This window comes from Balaenoptera acutorostrata (genome assembly GCF_949987535.1).
Source record: "Balaenoptera acutorostrata chromosome 3 unlocalized genomic scaffold, mBalAcu1.1 SUPER_3_unloc_1, whole genome shotgun sequence".
NCBI lineage: Eukaryota > Metazoa > Chordata > Mammalia > Artiodactyla > Balaenopteridae > Balaenoptera > Balaenoptera acutorostrata.
Genome location: NW_026645489.1, coordinates 1,483,547 through 1,509,173, shown reverse-complemented (window position 1 = coordinate 1,509,173; position 25,627 = coordinate 1,483,547). Strand labels below are relative to the sequence as shown.

Below are 25,627 nucleotides of genomic sequence, written 5' to 3'. Positions count from 1 at the left end.
TTAAATAATACCCTAATGTTGCACATTAATTTTGTTTCCATATTTTTGCTATTTTAAATGCTACTTTAATAAATATACTTGTAGATAATTCTTTATGTGCTTGTAGATAATTCTATATTTAATTACTTTCTCAAACATATTCCTAGAAGTAGATTGTCAACTCTTTTTCAGCAAAACTGACTATCACCAGTAGCTTATAAGAATGCTTGTTTCACTTCATCATCAGTAAGTTTCTTTGTTAAGAAAAGCCTGCTGATTTGCTAGCTGATTTTAATTTTTATATTTTTAAATTTTTATATTTTATATTAATTTACAGCTCACTGATTGCTAGTGAGGGTAAAAGGCTTATTTTGAATGGCTTATTGGTCATTGGAAAGGGTTCTATATGTAGAGCTATAACTGTTGCTATTTTGTTGTTTTGGAATATTTGTCTTTTGCTGATTTCAATAAACCTTTATATACTAGGGATATTATCTTTTAGCTATCGCATAAGTAGCAAATATTGAGTTTTAGAGAATTAAATAAGGAAACCAGTGAGTGCTGGGCAGAGACTGGCTAGCTACTCACAGAACCATTTTTCTTCTTCCCTGGGATGCACTAGACCACATTTCCCATCCTCCTTTGCAGTCAGGTGTGGTGGAGTGACTGAGTTCTAGCCAATGGAACGTGAGTAGGAGAAATGTGCACCACCTTTAGACCTGGCCCATGAAAACCTTCCATGTACCATATTCCCTTCTCTTTCCCCAACCACCAGCTGATTGCAGAGGACTGCACATGACAGAAGAAACCTGATCCGCAAGTGCTCATGTGGAAGTCCTCCTCCCTTTGTTAATCAGGACACCCGTTTAAACTTCACTTGAGCAAACAATAAACTTTTTTGGAGCTAAGTTGCTAAGAACTGGAATTTTATCTCATAGCATCTTGCATTACCCCAACTATTGTCAAGAACCTTTAAAAAAACCCAGAATCTATTAATCTACTCCTAGAAACCTATTATAAAGAAATAGTCTAAAATATGAACAAAGATTTAAGCACAAAGATGTTTATCGCACATTAGTTACAATTGCAGAATGTTGAAAATAATGAAACTATCCAACAATAAGTAGTGTTTGTTAATAGTATTTTTTTTACTTTTAGTTGTATTTTATTTTTTTATTGACATATGTTTGACATATAATGATGTTAATTTAAGGTGTATAACATGTTAATTTGATGCATTTATATATTGTAATATGACTGCCATCGTAACGCTAATTAGTACCTATATCACATTATGTAATTATCCTTTCTTTTTGGTAGGAATAATTAAGTTTTAGTCTCTTAGCAAGTTTGATTATTATAATACAATATTGTTGTCTATATTCACTGACCTGTGCATTACATCTCTAGGACTTTTTTACTGCTCATTGTAAGTCTGTACCCTTAAACATCACCTGTCCTGTCCCCCTACCTCCATTAATATTATTTTTAATAGTTAATGTTTACTCAGCACTTACTATATATTTAGCACCATGCTAATGTGCTTTACATGCATTATCTCATTGAATCCTCAACCTAGACCATAGGCCCTATTATATCCCAGTCTACAGATAATACAAATCAAAGCATCATGGGTTAAATAACCTTCCCGATCACACAGCTAGTAAATGTCAGGCCTCAAACTCAGGTGTGAATCAAAACCCATATTGTTAACCACTATTATATGGTGCAGTCACATGAGGTAATGTCACTTTGGGGAAAATGCTTATGACATATGAAGCCAAAGCTGCATCTATATTACAGTTCGATTATGTTTAAAAATATACATAGAAAAAGAAGGAAGAAAATACATTAATATGTTAGCAGTAAAATTATCTCTGGGTTGAATGACTGTTATTCTTCCTCTCTCATAATATTTCTCCACATCAAAAAAAAAAATGAAGTAATGTTTAGTGTGCTGTGGATAAAACTGGTATACTTATAAATGTAAATGAATAAAATCTTCTTGGAAAGCAACATGGGAATATGTATTGTGAAGATGTTCCTGCCCACTGACTAAGGAATTTATCCCAAGGATATCATTCAAAATAAACATGAAGAGGATCTTTGTATATATGCTATATACTATGCTATGCTATACAAACAAAGAAACTAGAAAGCATATAGATTTCCAACAATATGGGAATAAGCAAATTAGGATACTGAATAGATCAAAACATGTAAAAATTTTCTAAAACAATAGGGTTCTTATCTTAGGGCAGAAGGGTTATAAGTCATCTTTTTTCCTTATTAAAATTTTTCTCGGACTTCCCTGGTGGTGCAGTAGTTAAGAATCCTCCTGCCAATGCAGGGGACACGGGTTCGAGCCCTGATCTGGGAGGATCCCACATGCCGCGGAGCAACTAAGCCCGCGAGCCACAACTACTGAGCCCACGTGCCACAACTACTGAAGCCCGTGCACCTAGGGCCCATTCTCCGCAACAAGAGAAGCCACCGCAATGAGAAGCCCGTGTGCTGCAACGAAGAGTAGCCCCCGCCCGCCGCAACTAGAGAAAGCCCACGCGCAGCAACGAAGACCCAAAGCAGCCAAAAATAAATACATAAATACGTAAACAAATAAACTAAAAAAAATTTTTTTCTCTACTGAAAATTTAAATAAATTTTTTCCATTAATAATTTATATCTCTAAGGTTTCTCAGTTTGTTGCAATAACCCTGCTATCAATAAGTTATTGTGTTTTCTCATATTCAGTCCTATCTATAAGAATCTTAACATATTTCACCAAATAGTTCACTAGTTGATGATAATAAAAGTTTTTTCAATTTTCAGAGGAAATATAATAAAGGAAAACAAGGTATTAAATGCTTATTTCTTTCTGGCAGTAGTTAAATCAAATTGGTTAACAGAAGCCAGTGTAAGAAAATTGATTCTGGAAAAATTGAACTTTAATCAAATCTATTCTGTATGCCTGGTAATTTCTTCCCTCTCCTTAACTGGCTGCTTCAATTTTATTCATGTTTCCTGGAATTAAAAGTTTCCAGGGGCAGAGATTAATTTAAATTTTCACCAGTGCTCTTTCAAACAAGATACTAATGATTTCAATTTTACAGTGTTTGTTCTATCAAAATTGAACCAGGACACAGGCCCAAAATACCTCTTGGCTAAATGAGGAAATGAGGAGTAACAGAAAATGTGGATAATTAATTCGGTCAGGACTTACTCCAGGTAGAGAGGCGATCATCTGCTTGCTCAGGATTGTTGACTCAGCTAGTTTGGTTCCAGCATCTGCACAAATAAACTAATAAGAAATTGAAAGGATAATTATTTTTAAGAGCATTTGGACAGTAATAAGTAATTTGTAATTTTATTAACTTGGCTTAAATTCATTAGCGTTTACTTTGGTGACAATCTGCCCTAGATATATGGGACTTGCTAGTCATGAAAGTTCATTCCTACCAGAAATTCAGAATCATAGTACTGGGACTAACACACAGATTCTCACTTTAACCAGACAGTAGTTCAGTGGCACTGAAATGCCACATTCAATCAAGGATGAAAGGAAAGATTTCAGCATTGTCAGATTTATTCTGAAGTCATGTTATTTATTCTTCAGCACTTTTTGACAGTTCCTGAATTTTCATAGATTTTCCGGACTTCTATCATTATACCATACATTTAGAATGAAAACAGAAAAACAGTCAACTTCAGAGTGAGGACTGTACCTGTTTCTTCCCCTCCGAGGCCCCTCAGTATCTGGTCTTTCTCTTCCCACTTCATTCACGCCTATCCTCTGTGCTGATAATGACCCCCGCTCCCGCTCTGTGTCCCCACAGGACTTTCCACACATTTCCATTGGAACAGTCATCACATCAGGTTGCAATGATCTACAAGTCTATTTCTCAACCGGCTACAAGCTCTTCGAGACCACAGATTTGATGCAGCTCACTCCCGGCGCTAGCTTCATGCCTGACATCTCGGAGGGGCTCAGCAAGAGTTTGTGAAATGAGATGATTAATCAGGTATGACTCGAGATCATGGTGAGGATGGATTTGTCAGCTTACAACTTAATTTGCTTCATTACAGATTTTTACAGGTGTTTCCCACTTAATGCAATGCCCAACTATTTATTAATGGTTTTAGGGGAAAAGTTAAACATGAAGTCTGTAGAGTTTGCTATGAGGAGCTAGTTCCTGGTTAGTTTCTCTTTCCTGGCCTCTGGCCCCAGTGACTTGAGGATCCAAAGCTGCTGCTCTCCAGAGCTCAGAGGTTCTGAAAGAAGCTTTGACCCTGACAGCTCTTCCTTCTAATTCATTTCACTCTCATCCTGGAAGAGCATGGTAAATTTAGGTAGGTCAGCCAGGCAGACATGGTCCCCGTCAAACTGAGGAGAAGCAGTACGGATCGGGGTAGTAGAAAAAGTCTCAAGGAGGACGAGGAACAAAACCCAGCATGTTGTCAGGTTAGCCAGAGATCGGAATCTAAGCGTTATTACCAGGCAGCAGATTTTGGCCAATAAGGTGAAGCTCTAACCTCAGAAGACTTTCTGAGGGTCAGGGGCCTGTAGACTTCTCATCTGGGGCCATGAGCTGGTTTTCAAGTGTGGGAGAGGTGGTCCTCCCTGAAAGGTATTTCGGGACAGGTAACTGAGCTGGAGCTGAGACGACAGCAAGCAGAGCCGTCCCTGAAAGCCGCATGGCAGGAGGGGACACAAATCTCCAGGCTCACATTCTATCCTCTCCATTTGCCTCACAGACAGTTAGAGAAAGCTGAAGAATCTATTTGGCTATTAACTCTGAAGACCAGCTAGTAACATCTAGGGAACACCTAAAATTTTCTATTATTTTATTCCAGAATGCTTATGTCTGCTCTCCTAACTTGGACTTATTTCTAATAAGAAAAAGTAAATAAATGAGGATAAATAATAATAATGGAGCCTATAACCTTGGCGAACTTCTAAGTAAAAAAGGAAAATATTTGAGGGACTTCTCTGGTGGGCCAGTGGTTACGACTCCACACTTCCACTGAAGGGGGCACGGGTTTGATCCTTGGTGGGGGAACTAGGCTCCCTCAAGCCGCACAGCGCGGCCAAAAAATTTAAAAAAAAAAAAAAAAGTAAAATATTTGATAGAGGTACATAGTGAAAAGAAGGAACACTCCCAACCTCCTGGCAGATACTGCATGTTTTCCCATAAAACGTATTTTCAAAAGCTATCAGAGTCTGCCATCTAAGACAAACGACTTATAAATAAGTTCCAAAACGTCCGTCAGGACTCCAACATTTTAATTAATTTCTTTACAGCAGAACCAAGAGACTGCACAGCTAAGAGAGGCCAAAAGAAAAGAGCGAGATACATCTAAGTGTGAGTGAAGCGGGTAGGAGTCCTCTGCAGTATCCTATGTAAGGATGGTGCAGACCCTGACCCCTAAAGTATGCTTGCAAGCCTGGCTGTGCCCCTAAGGGCAAGAGAAAATTTGTGAAGAAGCAAAACTTCAAGTGTCTGTATCTCCCTCAGCAGAAGCCTTTCTCTCTCACCAAACTCAGCAAAGTGAAATGAGTAGCAAAACGTAAGCAGGTTGTCAGCCACGTGGTGTTAAGATTTGAGGCCAAATTCAAACGTCCGATCTGCGAGAGCTAATAGATAACTTCAGAAGTCAGAATTAATTTTTTAAAAAATCACTCTAAAAGTTATGGAGGTGTCCCAGGGAGTCTGGTGTACTAAAAGGCATAAAAGCACATAAACCTCTAAAATCATCTACTATTTTTTATCAATGTCTTTTCCTCCAGTGTAATTTTACATAATATGTATGACTAAAACCTTAATAAACCTTTCTGTCTTCATTTTATATAGCTGCCAACTGAAAAACTCCATTATTATTTTATAGAGTTGCTGCAGATATAAAGATATAACAAAATCAGAGGGAAAAAGAATGATGGCTATAGAAGGAAGAATTCTGTACTTTTAGATAGAAATAAATATGCCACTGAAATAGGTACTCCCGCATGAATACAAAAGAAACGCAATACCCATTATGTGTCATTACTAAAATCATTATCAAAATGACACTCAAAATAGGACCGCCACCTCTCATCCCAGAGAGTGATCAGATTATTACTAATGGAACAAATATTAATTACCCCACATCAATAGTATTTGGGAATTAAAAACAACAGCCGTAACTCTGCCGTTTCTTTGTCCTCCAGCCCACAACTAAACTATCTTTAAAAGAAAACGTATCACCCACATGATTTCTCACAGCTTGAATATGCAGGTATATCCCACACAGTGGGAGTGCTACATGCAAATTAGCAGAATGTCTACTCTTGACACATAATAGGAGCTGAGGAAATTCTTCTGGATTTGAGCCTATATAGATTTTATGGTAGCTTTCAATGAGTTATCACTCTATTATGAAAACTCTAATCCATCTTGAGAACAATAATAATAGCTTATTACACATAAAATATCTACAGCATGCCAGCAGAAGAGAAAATGTTATAAGTGAAAGCAAAAATGTCAACAGATCTGAATTAAAACAAGATAGGGCATCTGTCCAAAGTATAAAAGGAGAACTACGCCCTGATGGTCAACAATAGTAGATTCTGAAGAATACATATATTTTTTCTATTTGGAAAATTCTTTCCTGTCTCCATGCCTCTTTTTCCTTTTTTAAAAAATCCACTTGAACATTTAAGGCCACTTGATTGTATATGTAAGTTAAAACAAATAACAGGAGTGATGGCTGAACAACCATAATATAGCAGACTGGGAGATACCCCACAGTGCCAGGCCTCCAGGAAGAAGTTCTAGAAATTGAAAACCAGATTGGTACCTGTCACTGCCTTGAAATGTTTAGAACTTGAATGACCCTGCATCCCTTGGGCAAGTGTTCCATTGTCCTTTAAAGGAACACTCTTACTGCCAGAATATTTGGTAAACAACAAAAGTATGGTTTACCCATGAAAAGAATTATAAACAGCATCTCATATCTGTGAACTCATCTATCTACTAAGTTATTAATTAGAGAAGTACAGTAGTAGAGGGAATATCCTAGTGGTTCCCTGTGGGGTGAAAGAACAAATGGTAAATCCAAGGTCTGAGCAACTGACTCTCTTCTCGCTAATGGGGCTAGTGTCACTCATGATGGATCACCAGGGGACTTTTTTTTTTTTTAATTCTAAGCTTTAAGAAATGTATCTTTTTTAAAATTTTATACTGGAGTGTAGTTGATTAACAATGTTGTGTTAGTTTCAGGTGTACAGCAAAGTGATTCAGTTATACATATACATGTAGCTATTCTTTTTCAAATGCTTTTCCCATTTAGGTTGTTACATAATATTGAGTAGAGTTCCCTGTGCTAGACAGTAGGTCCTTGTTTTGGTTATCCATTTTAAATATAGCAGTGTGTACCTGTCAGTGCCAAACTCCCAAGCTATCCCTCCCTCTCACCCTTCCCACCAGGGGACTTTTTCCTTCCAGTTGTTACTTTCTTTTCTTTTTCCAAGTTGCATTTTCAGTTAAACAGAGCCGCCTCCAGTGTCCTGAGATGACGGTCATGATATCCAAGAAGGAAGTCGCTGTCTGCCCCAGACACATTGTCTGTTCATATTGTGAATCTGGTCTTCCAGGTACCAGGAACTGACACTGCCCACCAGGAAAGGGGAAAGCTTCTCTCTGACTCCATGCTAGATTCTCTGGTTTAAGAGAAACTACCAGAGAACAGGCTACCACTTCTGCTACCCGCTTGAACATTTGTCAAGGGCAAGAGAAAAAGGAACGGGGAAACCCTGCAGAAAGATGCACCGCTTTCTGTAGAGAGACAAAAGATGCTTCTCCCTCATCCCATGAGTGACCCCGTGGCAGACTTTTCTCCACGACTTAGCCAGGAAGCACAGCGGGGAAAAGGGAACTACTTTTGTTTTTTTTAAGGTATGCCTCACTTTTATTTCTCTCAGTAATTTTTTCATTACTGGTTTATTCTGAGTTTATGGAACAAGGATATGTTACTTCAAAATGGCATGGTGTTTAATAGTTTTTGTTGGAGGAGGTCGAAATATTACTTACTAGGTTGTTCCTCATGGGCATGATCTCAAAATGTCCCCCCGGATATCTCTTTGATCTAAATAATTTTACAATTTGATTTTTAAATTTAACTTAATGACTCAATGACAAATACATATTTGTTTTTAAAGATGAAAATGTTATATATTTGAAATGGCATAAGAGAATCCAAAATACACAGAAGAATTTACTTTTTTGTCTCCTTTCTTCCTAAAACTAATTTGTGTTTGTTATTTATTCACCTAGCTGTGATGCAATAATCACTGTTTTCATGGTCTCCTTAAGCACTGAGCAATTTAAACTGTCAGTGTTCTTTCACTGTCTTGTGACAAGTGCTTATTACAGCCAGCTAATGTACTTCAGAGAAAAACCCGCCCCCAGCTGCAGTCACAAAGTGGGGTGCTAGAACCCAAGAAGATCAACCACACAGACCTGCTCTGCTCAAGACTGAGGGCAATCAAGGGACCAGCCTCCGATGCCCGCAGGAAAGTACCTTCAGGGCCTGGAAACTGAGGTTGTTTTGAGGTGGCATGTCCCCAATCTAAACGCTATCAGAAGCAAGTGACTTCCAGACACTGTCAACCTGCTGGCCTTAACTCTCTCATGGGCTACTTCACCAAGCCTAGTTCACCTGCCCTCTCCTCGAAACCAGTGTTGATCTTATTAACCTTTATGGTCAGTTGCATCAAAGTTACTTGTACTCAAAAGTGGTGTTGCTGCTGATGTGTGAAGAGGTAGGACTGGCCAGTGGCAATCCACTGGAAGAGAGTCAATCTGTCTCTTCTTAGGAACACAGATATTTCCTGGCTATGCTTTGCTTCTGTCTCCCTCTTGGGCTGTCCAGCATCTTGGTACAATGGGAGCCATTTCACTCTGACTATATCATGCCCAACATCCACTGCCATCATTTTCCAGCAGTCACTCCTCTCAGAAAGCATCATTGTGCCTGGGGAAAGTATACCAACTTTTTATTAAATCTCAAGCCTTTGAGAAAAACTCCATTCTGTTCCCAAGGATTACTAGTATAAGGTGGGGGAAGATGGGGACCAGTTAGTGGATATTAAATGGTTAATGACAAGGGTGTTCATCCTCTTCTCCCAGGTAAACCCCCAAACTTCTGCATGCCCTTCAAAAACATACAATCCCTTTTCTACACCACTTCCCTATTCAGTACACACCTCTGCTACCGTACCCATTACACTGCGCTGGGAATTTTTGTTTCAATGTCAGCTACTCCTATCAGACAGGAAACTCCTGGGAGGAAGGGGCCATGACTTATTCATCTCTGTTTCCCCAGCACCTGGGCCAGGTCAGGGTTCATAACGGTTAATGAGCTTTCCTCCATTTCCCAGGCTGAGCTGGCCACTCCCTCCTCTACAGTAGTTTATATACTGTACAGACTTTCAGTATACTGGTTAGCACATTATAAGGGTAGGGCCTATGCCTTTATATATCTATAACCCCAGAACCTAGCCGAAGATAGGTGGTCAGTAAATATTTGTAGTGGGAAATAATGCTGAATAGTCAAATATGGCCAGATGATGGAAGACCTTGACAATTCGGGTACCACAAGGTCACTGGAGGTTTACAATGCACAGAGTGATATGATAAAAAGCAGAGCTTTAGCAAAATTCCTCTAGGCAGCCATAGGCTATAAGACTGGATTGACGTGGAGAGAAATGAACGGTGCAAAAAGCTAAGAGCTATTATGGTAATCCGGGCAAGTGATGTGCGGGGCCTGACGAGGCTGTGCTCTATACAGATTAGACCCTGTGGTCAGGTGCTTACGCTACTTATGCCAGCTGTGTGATCTTGGGCAAGTCACTGAACCCCCCAAGCCGCAGTCTCCTCATCTGCGATACAGGACCAATTCCTCTCATGATTGTAAGGAGTAAGCGAGGGGGATATATAAAGCCCCAGCATGTTGCCTGGCACTTAATAGATGCTCCATTAATTTCCCCTTCTCCCTCATCTCTCCAAATGGCACCCAAGGTACCTAAGATTCAGGGAAACCTGTCTAGTTCCTTGATATCAAGCTCCCATTTTCCTTCAGTCATTTAAGCTCAACCTTGTAGGCCCAGACTCTGGGACTGGCCATAATGCTCAGCAGGGAGAACTGAAACAGCTGTGACACACTTCCTGGGTACTTTGCACAAAGGCAGTCGGAATGATACCCTGATCCCAGCTGCAGCTCACGACCAAGTCTTTAAAACCAGGCTCAACCTTTGGGGTACGAGGCAGGATCCCAGTTTACCTGATCCCTTGCTGACACCCCTGGCATGGCCAGCCTTTTCCTAAACCCCATCCTCATGTCGTTATTCCTAAATTTATTCCACCTTTCTGCTGAAGCCTCCCTTTATTGCTTGAAGACGGCCAGCCTCTGAGGCTGAACTCCAACCCCAGGCAGAGTTTGGCCTGCACCCACCAGTCCTTTGTGACCCAGTTCAAACGCCACTTCCTTCATGAAGTCTTCCCTGATTTCACACCATATGAGGTAAGATGCCTCCTGCTCTTAACTCCCCCCTAGGACTTTATCTACGTCTCTTTCTCACTCACGGCACTCATCGCAGCCTGTCTTGTGTGATCAAAGCCTGCACACTTGCCTAAGATGCTGAGCTAAGGATGCCAGGGATGGAGAGCTAGAGTCTCTCATAAGCAGCCCTACAACCAAAAGCATTAATCTTTGCAAGTTCTCTAGAGCCTGTCAGGTATGTATTCAAGCCCCGCCCCCTGCCTTAGGGCTCCTGTGGTGCTGGTTCTTTCACACCCACCACCCACCCTGGTTGGACTCGGCTGGTCCTGCCTTTTGACCATATCTGGCTGGGCCCACCCTCACTTTCACTTCTGCTTCACAAAGATTTGGCGACCCATCCATACTCATGTGACTCCGCGATCAGACCTCAGCCTCCGGGGTCACTCATTTTTGGCTCCCTTAGTCCTGCCTCAGCTCTGGTAGCCATTAATGGGCTGCCCCTCCAACCTACTGGACCATAAACTTCTCGCGGACACATTATCGTCTCATTCTTCTTTTTTGTCTTTCACAGAACTAGTTCCACAGTAGGAACAAAATAAATACTCCTTTTCTGGTCTTTCTTAGCCAGTGGAAGTGCCAAGTGCATAGTGACAGACAGATCATGGCTTACGTAAGATATATTATTTCTTATCTCTGGACAGACATTTAATTTATGCGTATGTCCCACACCTTCCTTAAATTTTCCAAACGTAAGTGAATTTCATGAAAAGTGAAATGAGGCATAAGCCTACCTGCACAAGCAGAAGGAGGTTTGTATCCGGTAAAGGAGATTTAAGCTTCAGGGCCTGCAGGAGTTCTAGAACAACACTACGAGACAAATAGAATTTATCCCTCTCCTAAACAAAACAAGAGAGAAGAAGGTAAGCAATTTCTAAAAATTCAATTAGAATAGACCTATGTCAAAAGAGCTTCCAAAAGATTCACAGATCAGAAATAAGAAACAGTATTTTAAAATGCATAGTGAACTGTCCTTAAGAAATAAACCCAACAAAAAAGAAAAAGGGCATTTTTGTGTTTGTAATGAGTTTAGTGAAGCACTGAGAACACATAATTTAATGGATAAGAAAAAGATAGGCTATCTCTTAAAGACTGAAACCACGAGATTTGGTTCTTATTCACAGGGGAGAGGTTCCAAGAACTGCAGAAACTAAACAAATCTAAAAGGATTTTTTTCAATAGAAAATGATTTAGAGAAAAACATGTAACACTGTTGAAAGGGTCTCATATCCTCTCAAAAGGAACTTACTTTTTAAGTGGACTATTTCAAGCATACAGAAAAATAGAGAGATGGAATATATCATATACCTATTACCCATCTTTGTTAAATCATAGCATTTTGCTTTATTTGATTTAATACTTTTTATCAAGAATCAAACATCACAGAAATAGTTGAAGCTACCTATACAGTGCTCTCTTTTCTTTCTCCTTTCCTTGAAATAGCCACTATTTTGAATCTGGTACTTATTATTTCATGTACTACACTTTTACTACATATGTATACCTCCATTATAAGGCTTACTATTATTTTTGCTTGTTTTTAACTTTCTATAATGGTATCATACAATGCATATCTTTCTGCAACTTATAATTTTGTACTCCATTATATTTTTGAAGTGAGTCCCTGTTGATACATATAGTTCTCATTCTTTCAACTAAACAGCTTAATGATGTTTTATTGTATGAACATACTGAAATTCATTGATCTGTCCTTGTTAATGCAATGCTAGAATATTTTCAATTTTGGAAGCTTTTTTTATTGTCAAATATAGCACACATGCAGAAAAGTACATAAAATATAAGTGAACAGATAAACAGATTAGCATAGATTGAACACTCATGTAATCAGCAGCCAAGTTGGGTACACAGCACAAGCACCTTCAAAGTCCCCTATGTGTCCTTTCTTGATCATAACCAACTTATTGGAGACCCTGTAGGTCTGTATCCACTGTCTTTTCTTTCTACTCATTCTCACTTGTGGTGTCTTGCCTCCTCATATGTCTGGTTATCTTTGCATGTTGCATCCTTTATTTTTAACATATTTTTAGAAATAATTTGAGGCCCGAAATGTTATCTTCCTCCAAAGAGCTTTCTGTTCATTTTTTACCAGGTACTGGAGGCGCTAGTGATCCAGGGTTACCTTAATACACATACAAACCTTGTAACATCTTATCCTGGGCCACCAAAGGTCTTGACAGGGATCTGTGTCCATGCGAGGACCACTTTACTTCTGGGTTATCTTTACTTAGTGGTCCCAGCCAAAAGGTGCGGGAGGTGCAGGATCAGAGAGTCTCCACTCTTGGAAGGTCCTGGATTCTGACTTTTTTCCCCCTAGCCTCCTGGATCTTCCAGAATTGTCACATCTTTCAGAGAGGCAAACACCCCCAGGGCAAAAAAAGGTCTTCAGTGCTAGGCTCACATCTTTGCATTTCTGTGTTCTCTCAGATCTTAGCCTGGTAATTCTATATCTGGTTAGCATTTTGTTGATTTTTTAAAGTTTTCAGAAAACAGTTTGTTCACTTTTTTAAGAAACTGTTCAAATCCAGTGGGAGGATACGTTCAAATTATCTAGTCCATCAGTATCAGGAGAGAAAGTCTAGGATATTTATTGGAATTATACTAAATTTATAGGTTATTTTGTGAGAATTAGCTATCTTTATTATGCTGGGTCCTCACTCATGAACATGAGATCTGTCTCCATTTATTTAACGTTGTTTAATAAAATTTTCTGGTTATCTCCATAAAATTCTTGCATATTTTTGTTAGATTCATTTTTTGTTGCCACAATAAATGCTATTTTTAAAGTATATTTTATAATCATTTGTAGCTGAATAATTAAAGGTAGATGATTTCTGGATGTTCATTTGTATCAGCATCCTTGCTGAATTCTCATAAAAGTTATAAAAAGGTGTCTATAGATAGATTCTCTTCAGTTCATTTGTAATCACATCATCTATGAAAAGGGAGAGTTTTTTTTCCTTTCTAATCCTTATACTTTGATTTATTCTTCCTGTCCTACTCAACTGAGCAGGACCTCCAGAACCATAGCAAATAGAAGCAGTGATAACGGCCATTCTTGTCTTACTTATGATTTTAAAGGGACTACTGTTGGCATTTCACCATAAGTATGTTTCCTAGAGATTTCTGGTAGACGCCCTTTATCAAGTTATCCCTTTTACTCCTAGTTTGACAAGATTTACCATAAATGGATGTTGAATTATATAGAATGCTTCTTTTGTATCTCTTGAGATAATGATAAAAGCTTTTCCTCCTTTAATCTGGCAACATGGTAACATAAATAGATATTCTAATATTTAAACCAATTTTATATTACAAGAAAATCCTCACTAGGTCATGAGGCTTTAGTTTTTTTAAATTTTTTAAATTGAAGTATAGTTGGCATACAATATTATATAAGTTCCAGGGGAACAATATATTTAGTCACAATTTTTAAAGGTTACACTCCATTTATAGTTATTATAAAATATTTCCTATATTCCCCATGTTGTACAATATATCCTTATATTTTATACATAATAGTTTGTACCTCTTAATCCCCTACCCCTATGTTGCCCCTCCCCACTTCCCTCTCCCCACTGGTAACCACTAGTTTGTTCTCTGTATCTGTGAGTCTGCTTCTTTTTTGTTATATTCACTAGTTTGTCGTATTTTTAGATTCCACATATAAGTGATATCATACAGTATTTGTCTTTGTTTGTCTGATTTACTTCACTTAGCATAATGCCCTCCAAGTCCATCCATGTTGCTTCCAATGGCAGAATTTCATTCTTTTTTATGGCTGAGCGTGAGGCTTTATTTTTAATGCATTAACTTGGGATTATTCATTCAGAATTTTTGCATCTTTGAAGTATAACTGGCCTATAATTTTCCTTTCCCCTATTGCCCTTGTCTGGTTGGTATCAAAATTCTATTGGCCTCATAAAATATGTTGCAAATTGTTCCCTTTTTTTCTATTCTCTGTTTTAGTTTGCATGAAGTAGAGATCAATCTTTCCTTAAATGTTTAATGAAAGTTGTCTTTAAAATTGGAATGGTTTTTAAACATAAAATAGATAGCTAGTGGGAAGCAGCTGCATAGAACAGGGAGATCAGCTCGGTGCTTTGTGACCACTTAGAGGGGTGGGATAGGGAGGGTGGGAGGGAGGGAGATGCAAAAGGGAAGAGATATGGGAACATATGTATATGTATAACTGATTCACTTTGTTATGAAGCAGAAACTAACACACCATTGTAAAGCAATTATACTCCAATAAAGATGTTTAAAAAAAAATTGTAATGGTTTTTAACTACTGATTCCATTTTTTCATCATTTAAGTCTAGCCATCTTTTTTCTGATTGTTACATATTACATTTTTTCTAGAAAATTGTCCCTGTTTCCCAAGATTTCAAATTTACTGGCTAAATCTTCTCTTTATTTCCCTTTGCTGCATGCTATATAATTTCTTCAGATCTATTTTCATTTCACTAAATCCCTCTTTGGCTATGTCTAATTTGCTCTCTAACCTGTCCACTGAGTTTTTTTTATGTCAATGACTATTTCATTTCTAGAATTTCTACTTTGTTCAAATCTATCTGGTTTTTTTTTTTAAGTGACTACATCTTTTCTCATGTTTTTAATTCATCTTTTAATGCTTATCATTCAGAGTATGTCTTTATAGTCTCTATCACATTGTTCTAATATTGGAAGTTCTTAGGGGGAATAATCTTGATTTTTGTTGACTATGCTAAAGTAGCTCATGGTGGATTATTTCTTCACGTTTTGTAATTTTAGATCATGATCTCATGTTCATCCAGATTTTAATTATGGGAGTCCTGTTGGGCCTAGGTTGAAGGCATATCCCTCCAGAGAGGTTTGAGGATTGATTTTGAGCTTGCTTCTGTAAGACACTCCAATGCAATTACTTGCCCAGCACCAATTTATTTGACTTTTGGGGGTTCACAGAGCATGCAGGTATTACAAATTCAAATTCTAAACATGTTCAAAGATAGGCTCATGTTTACTAATTCTCAAGGGAAACTACAAATCTTTCAGTTCCCAGGCTCAGACAGAGCCCATTCTTTGTCACCTCCATATAAGAATATATCCTTTCCAAATCAAACTTTTCTCAAACATATAGCCTTTCAAGTGTTCTGGCTTTCTCCTGGGGACAACTCAGCTCCAACTCTCAGCCTGAAATAGTCCCAAGACTTCATTTCCTTTCTCTGTATGGGCTTTAAAACTCAAGTCACTAAGGAATATAACAAAAAAGAAACAGACTCACAGACATAGAGAACCAACTAGTGGTTACCAGTGGAGAAAGGGAAAGGGGTAGGGGACTAAGAGGTACAAACTATTGGGTATAAAATAAGCTACAAGGATATATTGTACAACACAGGGAATATAGCCAATTTTTATAATAACTATAAATGGAGTATAACCTTTAAAAATTGTGAATCACTATATTGTACACCTGGAACTTATATAATATTGTATATCAACCATACTTCAATTAAAAACAAAAAACTCAAGCTACTAAATTACCAAAACAATCAACTTCTCTACCCCAAGACTGCTACAATATCAGCTTATATGCTTACCACTCTGGTTCTCAATTCCCTTTTCATTTTTGCAACTTTCATTCTTATAAAATTTGCTATATATTTAAAATCATGTTTATTACATTTCATCCATCACTTCTAGCATTTTAAGTGGGACAGTTTTCAAGTTATTGAGACTGCCCGATTGCCAAATAGTCTCCAAAGCTATTACCTTTCCATGTCTTTTCTTGGGCACATGAAAAGATGCTCAACATCACTAATTATTAGAGAAATGCAAATCAAAACTACAATGAGGTATCACCTCACACTGGTCAGAATGGCCATTATCAAAAAAATCTAGAAACAATAAATGCTGGAAAGGGTGTAGTGAAAAGGGAACCCTCTTGCACTGTTGGTGGGAATGTAAATTGATACAACCACTATGGAAAACAGTACACAGGTTCCTTAAAAAACTAAAAATAGAACTACCCTACGACCCAGCAATCCCACTACTGGGCATATACCCTGAGAAAACCATAATTCAAAAAGAGACATGTACCACAATGTTCGTTGCAGCACTATTTACAATAGCCAGGACATGGAACCAACCTAAATGTCCATTGACAGATGAATGGATAAAGAAGATATGGCACATATATACAATGGAATATTACTCTGCCATAAAAAGAAATGAAATTGAGTTATTTGTAGTGAGGTGGATGGACCTAGAGTCTGTCATACAGAGTGAAGTAAGTCAGAAAGAGAAAAACAAATACTGTATGCTAACGCATATATATGGAATCTTAAAAAAAAAATGGTACTGATGAACCTAGTTGCAGGGCAGGAATAAAGAGGTAGACATAGAAAATGGACTTGAGGACATGAGGTGGGAGGGCGAAGCTGGGGCGAAGTGAGAGTAGCATTGACATACATATACTACGGAATATAAAATAGTTGGCTGGTGGGAAGCAGCAGCATAGCACAGGGAAATCGGCTCAGTGCTTTGCGATGACCTAGAGGGGTGGAATAGGGAGGGTGGGAGGGAGGCTCAAGAGGGAGGGGATATGGGAACACGTGTATGCATATGGCTGATTCGCTTTGTTGTGCAACAGAAACTAACACAGTATTGTGAAGCAGTTGAGGAGAAGCCTCAATTAGATACTGCTATTTCTTTAGCTATTTCTTATACTTTCTCATTATCTGTGAAAAAGGTGGGAAGGCCCTAGATCAAAGCTTTCTACAACTAATAGTCATTTTGAGTTGCAGAATGAAGAAGGGTAGATGACAACCGGAAGAGAGAGGGCACTAAAGTTATGATAGATTATGAGGGGATATAATGCATAATGAATATTTAAAACCAAAAATATTTTGAATTCAAAATAGTGGAAGGTCCACTGTAATCAATACTTATAGTACACAGCATAGAAAGTACAAACTCATTATGATTTCTCCTCTATAAAATATATAATTTAAACAAATCAAACATAAAGAAAATTAAGAAATAAAGTGACTTCTAAAAATAGAATATCTTTTCATTATATTTGCTGCTGTGTCTTACAGATCTATTTTTTTAAGTAAAAAAAAGATAAAGAAGTTATTTTTCAGGAAGGATTTGAAAGAAGAAAAAAATACTGATTATTTTGGTAGTTAGAAAACATATTGTTCCAGGCAGAGTAATAAACAGTTTATAATCAGAAAGATTAAAGAGAAGGATATCATGAAACACTTAACATGGTGGAACGGACACAGACGGTAAGAAAGGAGACAAGGGTGTTTTAAATAGAATGAAAACCTTGATAAAAATTAGATTTTTAGGAGAAATTAAAGGGCTTGTAGAAGTGGACAACGTGAATAAAGGAGTATTCTGAATGTTTAAGAGGGAACAACAGAAACAGAAACCCCACTGAAAATAAACTTGGAAAATTTGGAAATTGGAAAAGTAACATTTGCACATTGTTCTTAAGGACAGAAACACTCTCAATTTGTCCTGCCTTCTGCTTTTCCATTAGGATAGTGTCTATCAGCACCAACAAGGCTGCTATATGCGCTGGGCAAGCAGTACTTTTCCACTTCCTCAGTAGTGGGGCAGGGGAAACTAAAGATAATGCAATAGAGAAACCATTATCAAAGCAAGATGACAAAAGATGAGATTACAGTCTCAGAGGCCAAGAACCCAGAACTGGGGAGACAGAAAAATTATGAGAATTAAGGAGCTCTCCACAGGCTTTTACAAATGACAAGCTGATATTTTTCTACTTTGGGTATAAAATTGATAGGTACTGATGGCTTGCCCACTAATCATAGGATGGTGAACTTGAAAAGGACATTAGAGGTCATTTAGACCATTATCTCATTTCATTCAAAATACCTCTTCTCCTCTAAACCATATGACCCTCAGTTCTCCAAATTTGCATATTTAACGTATAGTTTATATATTTGTGTGTGCAAAGTGTTTCCTTCTAATGATTTTTATTAGACCTCAGTAGAATTACTCACTTTTAACTATACTGAGGCAAATTAACCTAAGAGGGATTTGATACTGATTAGAAAGAATATGTTTCTGCCAGTTTTTTGTTTCCCAGGGACACATAAACACACATGCAACCTTACCTTAGTGAAAGCTCGGTAACATAAGCCACACACCTCCACCAGGTAGGCCAAAGTGAAGATGGCATTCTGAATTACAAAGCTGAGCAGTTTTGAAAATGGTTCCAACAAACTCTGCAATGAGATTGGGGCCAAAATAAAACCAAAATCAATTGCTGATTCTTTCATTAAAAAAAAGTACTAAAGTCTAATGATACCTTAACTAATGGGATCACTCTTTCTTAATTTCAAATCTGTTGCCGGGTGGCTACTGTAGCAACCCTGTTTGTCTAACAAGAACAGAACTGAATCTTCAATCAATGGCTCAAAGAGCATGACGTAATCATTTTATTGCTAAAAAAAAATCCACTTTTTCCATGTGGCATCATTTATAAACCTACCTAACTCCAATCTTATCCTCATATCCACCCCCAGCAATCAAGACTCTGGGAGGTTTGCTTTAGGACCTCCCACTCTATTTCTCTGAATCTTTAGGCATGTGTGAGTTCATCAGACACAGCTCCTCTAGAAGCCTGTCATCTCAGTTAAGTAGCACAAACCACCCTTGCACATAAGTACCAAAGCACTATTAGCTTAGATAAGACACATCAGGACCCAGCTTCCTGCCAGTGTTTACCAGGAAGGCTGTCAGTTTCGGTTTCCCCATCTGAATCCCACCCATAAAAGGTCAGTTTTAGATCCTTATGCTTTCTTAAGTCATTTAGAGACATTTATTGAGCACCTACTAAGTATCAGGCAGAGTTACATGCTTTTGTATCGTTTATCTCATTTAAATTTCTTATAACAATCCTGGGGAGACAGTATATTATAATAATTAATGACACAAGCTCTAGAATTTCACACCAGTGTTTGCAAACTTGAGCTCTCTGTGACCTTGAATAAGTGATTTAACCTCTCTGGACTTAATTCTCTTCCCTGTAAAATGAGGATAATAATGACCTCCATCTCAATCGTGTTGTAAGAATTAAAGAAGATAATGTATGTAAAGCACTTGGCAACAGTAAGCCTTCCATCACTGTTAGTTATGAACTGCACCATAACTCTGAAGCTTTAATATCCCCATTCTTCAGCTGAGGCAGTTAAGTAGGCAAGTAACTTGCCTAAGGCCATACAGCCATTGAATGGAATTCAAACTCAAATTCCAGGGCAATTTTCCAGAGGGACAATTGCTCTGTAGGGAAGACAGGATTTTAATTGGGCTCCAAAAGACTTCGATGCCGTGATTTCCACTACTTCTCACCCTCTATGGTCCTAACTATCTGGATTATGAAAGTAACACATGCTCAGTGTGCAAACGCAGGATCTGTAGCAAAGTACAGATAAGGAAATAAAAGTCATCCATATTCTCATCACCCAGTGGTAACATTTTGATATATTTCTCTTCTTCATCACACACCAGTTTACTCAGTTGAAATCTTACACGTATATATAATACTACATTTTGTTAAGATAATAACGTATGAAATTTCCAATGCTATTTAATTCTTCATAAAGATCCATTTTAATGGCCACAAAAGTCAGATTTTATTATATAGAACATCTCAATAAATATGTTTTTGAATGAAATTTGCATTTTCTTCCTTAGAATAGATTCCCAGAAAAAGAATGACCAAATCAAAGAACATGTGCTTTTTTGAGGTCCTTTTTCCTTATGGATACAAAAATGAATTCATTACATGTTAGCTGCCTCTGGGGATAGGAATTATGTTTGTTATTTGTATTACCCGCGAAACCATGTAGTGCTATCCATACAGAAAATCTTAGAGACACTCTTTGAAATAGTACTATTGATTCAGTATTGTTTGCTTTGTATAAATGTTGTTGCCTTAAAACACTAATAATGAATGAACAGGGATAAGGATAGGAATATGTCTCTGGTTGATATACATCCTTATTGGTCAAAAAAAGAAACCTGAATTCAGACCTATACAGAAACTTGCTCTTTTATCTAGCAAAGCAGCATGGTAATGGGGCAATACGGTACAACAGACAAATAAAAAAGCTTGAAATCAAAGGACCTAGATTCAAGTCTCAAATCTTCCAGTAACCAGCTATGTGACCTTGGCCAGGACACTTCATCTCTCTGAGCCTGTTTCCTTAACTGTAAATGAGCAGACTAGACCAAATGATCTCTATGCAATTTTCCAGCATAAACCATGAGTCTATGCAAGCACAGTCAAGGTAAAAAGTTACAGGGGATGTGCCTTCTTGGTATATTAACTAGTAGCTACAAGCCATTGCAATACAAATTATTGCACTATTGCATATAATGCAGCCTGGGAATGTAGCCAGGAATACAAAAGTAAATGAGACACAGTGCTGGACTTCATAAAGCTCACAGGCTCACTGGGGAGAACTTCAGTATAATATAACCGCTCACATAGAGAGCTCTGTCAGGTATTGTGGGATCTGATATAGGAGGAAGCTGCTACAGAAAATGTGAGCTTTTTAAAAATTGGAATGGAATTCAGATTCTCATCTTGAAGAATGAGAAGGAGTTCACTCACCAGCAAGGGTATAAAGCATTTCAGGCAAAGGAAATGGCCTAAGCAAAGGCAAGGAAGTATGAAATTAAATAAGATTATAAATGTACAGCAATTAGCACAATGTCTGCCATATGGTAAGTGCTCAACAAACAGTGGTTATTGTTTCGATGATGATAATGATGATGTTCTGAAAGTACGCAGGAAGCACAGGGATGGGACAAGTAGCCAGAGACTAACTAGGAAAGGTAGGCTTGCAAGTTAATGAAGTACCTTCTTGTATGCTCCATTAAGGGATTTGGACATTATCTTAAAAGAAGTGAGAAGTTACCAAAGATTTTAAACAAGGAAGCAGTGCGATGAGATCTGTGTTTGGAAGGATCATCTAGCTCATAGTATTGAGGATGAACTGGTGGACATGGCCCAGGACTAAAAGGACCAACGATATTGTAATCTATTAGAGTTCTTCATACTAGGCACTTTCAAAAGGTTGAAAGTGGCAACTAGAGATTATCATACCAAGTGAAATAAGTCAGAAAGAGAAAGACAAATACCATATGATATCACTTATATGTGGAATCTAAAATATGACAGTGAATCTATCTATGAAACAGAAACAGAATCAGGGACATAGAGAATAGACTGTTGGTTGCCAAGGGGTGGGTGGTGGGAGAGAGATGGGTTGGGAGTTTGGGATTGGCAGATGAAAACTGGTATATCTAGAATGGATAAACAACAAGGTCCTACTGTATAGCACAGAGAACTATATTCAATATCCTGTGATAAACCAAAATGGAAAATAATATGAAAAAGAATGTATATATATGTATAACTGAGTCAATTTGCTGTACAGCAGTAATTAACACAACATTGTAATTCAACTATACTTCACTAAAAAATAAATTTAAAAAAAGGTTGAAAGTGAAGCATTCAGTATGTGATAACTATTTCTTCAGTACTGCTTGCTATATGCCTGTCTTTTTAGGTTAAAAAAATAACCAAATAACCAATTGGTTATGTTTTTCTGAAACATACATACCCTTGTGGCATTGGTAGAGGGTATCTTCAAGAGGCAGATCATAATTCTCAAACTGGAATCTAAAGAACACTATGAACAAATACAAAAAAAGTAAAAGTCAGTACTCTTCTTAACATATCTTTTGCTTCATATATTTCCTCTAAGCATTTATTTTAGGAAAAAAGACTCTGAAATATAGCTGCTTCCTTACAGTTTTCCATGCCATATATTCATGTTGAAAAAATAATAATTCTTAGCTTTAAAAATTTAATTAAACCATTAATTAAACAGTGTTAAACAGTTAAATAATATTAATTGATATTAAATGTGCCCAATCCTAAAGAGGTCTATTAATTTGTGAAAGGCCATGTTGAAAAAAAAAACCTACTTAGATCAATTTAAAACCATTAGGCTTATTAGTCCAAATAAAGAACGTTTCATCTGTCATTTCTCTGCTACGAAAAGATATAACAATAACCTAAGAAAAAGCAGTAAAATTCCTACAAGAGAAAATCATGCCTCACAAATCAAGTAGCATATTTTGGCACAATTCCACATCAAAATGTACTTTTTAAATAAATAATGTGTACTGGGTTTGGGGGAAAATGTTATAGCAAGAATAAGCAATGATATTCTTTAACATTGTTAAATATATGAAAATAGCAGGTTACAGTGAAATCTCTGCAGCTGTGTACAATATGAACCTCTTTAAGATAGTACAAACGAAGCCAGTGTTTCTCCAAGTATGATCCCTGGACCAGCAGCAACTCTATTACCTGGAAACTAGTTGGAATGCAAATCCTCAGGTCGCACCCCTACTGAACCGGAAGTTCTCAGAATAAGGCCCAGGAGTCAGATTTTTAGCAAGTCCTTCAGGGACACTGACACACACTGATGTTTGAAATCCACTTCTCTAAATTGATGAGAACAAACTACAGAAGGTCTTTCAATGGCTTAATATTTTCCCCAGAGATTAAATACACAGCATAGGATGATCAGAGGCAGTGCCCAGACAAAATCCAGCAGGGCTAGTTTTCAGATAAATTCTGAAAGGATTTCACAAGTATCAATACCTTCTAAGGGAACCATTGGTCTATTTAATCTGCTCAATACCCATAGGAGTTGATGTGACATTTACATTACTTTAAACCAGGGGCTGAAAACCGGCTGCTCATCAGGTCCCCACAGTGACCTATGAAGGAAGTCAGGAAACATCTTAGAAAACGTGGGGAGATGAGGACTGCATTCTCAAATAACAATTGGCTGGAGTGGAGGAGCAGCTGACCCCATTAGAAAGAACTGGTGCTTTCCAGTTCTCAAGGGTCTCCATTCTCCTTCTTATCTCACTCCGCTCCACTCATTAACCTTGCAGTCAGGGTCCCTTTGGACAGGACTGATTGTTACAAATCAGGTTTACTAATAGTTTCCAGCTGGCAATACTTCCAACTAGTCCATGTTCAAGTTAAATATTTTCATTATAGCACCGCCCTACAGGCATTTGAATTTGCCATGCCTGCCCCACCCCTTCTCTAAAAGTGTGTAGCTCCTAAGCAATGAATGGCCCTGAATGGCTCTCTGCTCCTAGGGAGGGTCCATGTGGTCGTGTTAAAATGCATGCACTTCAATATTTTGGTACATGACTCTTTTTGAATTATGGTTTTCTCAGGGAATTTGCCCAGTAGTGGGATTGCTGGGTCGTATGGTAGTTCTATTTTTATTTTTTAAGGAACGTCCATACTGTTCTCCATAGTGGCTGTATCAATTTACATTCCCACCAACAGTGCAAGAGGGTTCCCTTTTCTCCACACCCTCTCCAGCATTTACTGTTTGTAGATTTTTTGATGATGGCCATTCTGACCGGTGTGAGATGATATCTCATTGTAGTTTTGATATGCATTTCTCTAATGATTAATGATGTTGAGCATTCTTTCATGTGTCTGTTGGCAATCTGTATATCTTCTTTAGAGAAATGTCTGTTTAGGTCTTCTGCCCATTTTTGGATTGGGTTGTTTGTTTTTTTAATGTTGAGCTGCATAAACTGCTTGTAAATTTTGGAGATTAATCCTTTGTGAGTTGCTTCATGGACTTGAGGATACGGGGAGGGGGAAGGGTAAGCTGGGACAAAGTGAGAGCGTGGTATGGACATATATACACTACCAAACGTGAAATAGATAGCTAGTGGGAAGCAGCCGCATAGCACAGGGAGATCAGCTCGGTGCTTTGTGACCACCTAGAGGGGTGGGATAGGGAGAGTGGGAGGGAGGGAGATGCAAGAGGGAAGAGATATGGGGACATATGTATATGTATAACTGATTCACTTTGTTATGAAGCAGAAACTAACACACCATTGTAAAGCAATTATACTCCAGTAAAGATGTTTTTAAAAAAATGCATGCACTTGATTTCCTAAGTGTATATGTACAATAGCTATGTACATACATAGTTTCAAAGTACCAATTCTCTTTGCTTGGATTTATTCAACTACTCTAGATTTCTGGATAGACAAGAATCACAGGATGTGAGAGATGGTGAAGATCTCAGTATTCCTGCTTCTTACAGTAATTTCAAACTCAAAGAAACCAGCATACACCAAGGTAAGGGCCCCTGAATTATCATCCTTACAGACCTTATTTGGGGGTCGCATTTTCCAAATTTGCCAATTTGGGAAAAGGTATTATCAGAGGTGGTTGGTCTTTTTAAAACATTTTACATATATGTAATATTCATTTCAGAAGTAGTGCTGCCAACGTGTAACTTCACTTGTCAGATCCAGTTTTGCTGCAAGTTGAATATTTTTATCTGTGACCTGGATAAAGCACAAAAAGCTTGTGGAACCAATGAGGTTCAAAGACACAGCAATGGCCGCTACCAGCTACCTCCTTTCTCCCTGCTATAGAGACCTGAATGCCTCTAATTCACCCTTGTTCTAGAAGGACTCTAGGAGTCTGCTAGTGAAAGGACACTGGATTGGGAGTCAGAAGACTTGAGTTCTAGTCTTTACACTGCCACTATCTCTCTGAATTTGCAGTTCTCCATCTGGAAAATGGGAGCATTGGAAAGGATGGTTTTTATAGGTCTCTTTCAGTTTTGACAGTATAGGATTCTGTTTTTGCATTTAATGGGCTCATATTGAAAATGTTCCTTAGGCTACCAGCTTTCTAGCTAGGTAATTTTGTGTGTATTCTTGGAGGGTGGTATGGCATTGGGCAGGGGGTGAGGGAGTAGGGGGAGGAGGGGTAAAGCTGTCAAATAGAAATATCATCTTGGTCTTTCAAGTACTTTATTCACACACACAAAAGCAATCACTTCCCTTTAGATAATGCTCTAAAATTGAAGCCTTACATTATATGTCTGGTCTCCTTTTAGATGAAACTATTACGTTTTTATTTAATATCCTTTTGAGAACAATTTCT

General features: G+C 37.9%; 2 protein-coding genes across 9 annotated transcripts in view; one reads left to right on the top strand and one right to left on the bottom strand.

Annotated features, from left to right (window-relative positions):
- The window catches only part of PRIMA1 (proline rich membrane anchor 1), a 113,327-nt gene extending 105,024 nt beyond the window's left edge, over positions 1 to 8,303 (top strand). The window contains exons 5-6 of one of the 2 annotated variants that reach the window (XR_009006786.1): positions 3,813 to 3,998; positions 7,607 to 8,303. Coding sequence is in view for 1 of the 2 variants with exons in the window: in XM_057539179.1 (XP_057395162.1) it covers positions 3,813 to 3,915 (103 nt within the window). In the remaining variant the exon portion in view is untranslated. Of the gene's footprint in view, positions 1 to 3,812; positions 4,125 to 7,606 lie in introns of those variants that run through there. The other variant, XM_057539179.1, reaches the window with a different exon arrangement.
- UNC79 (unc-79 homolog, NALCN channel complex subunit) overlaps positions 1 to 25,627 on the bottom strand; it is a 253,057-nt gene that overhangs the window by 23,950 nt on the left and 203,480 nt on the right. For all 7 annotated transcript variants that reach the window (XM_057539170.1, XM_057539172.1, XM_057539174.1 and 4 more), the window contains 4 exons: positions 22,236 to 22,304; positions 18,717 to 18,827; positions 11,304 to 11,408; positions 3,200 to 3,277 (listed from right to left, as the gene is read on the bottom strand). In XM_057539170.1, the coding sequence (XP_057395153.1) occupies positions 3,200 to 3,277; positions 11,304 to 11,408; positions 18,717 to 18,827; positions 22,236 to 22,304 (363 nt within the window). The remainder of the gene's footprint in view (positions 1 to 3,199; positions 3,278 to 11,303; positions 11,409 to 18,716; positions 18,828 to 22,235; positions 22,305 to 25,627) is intronic.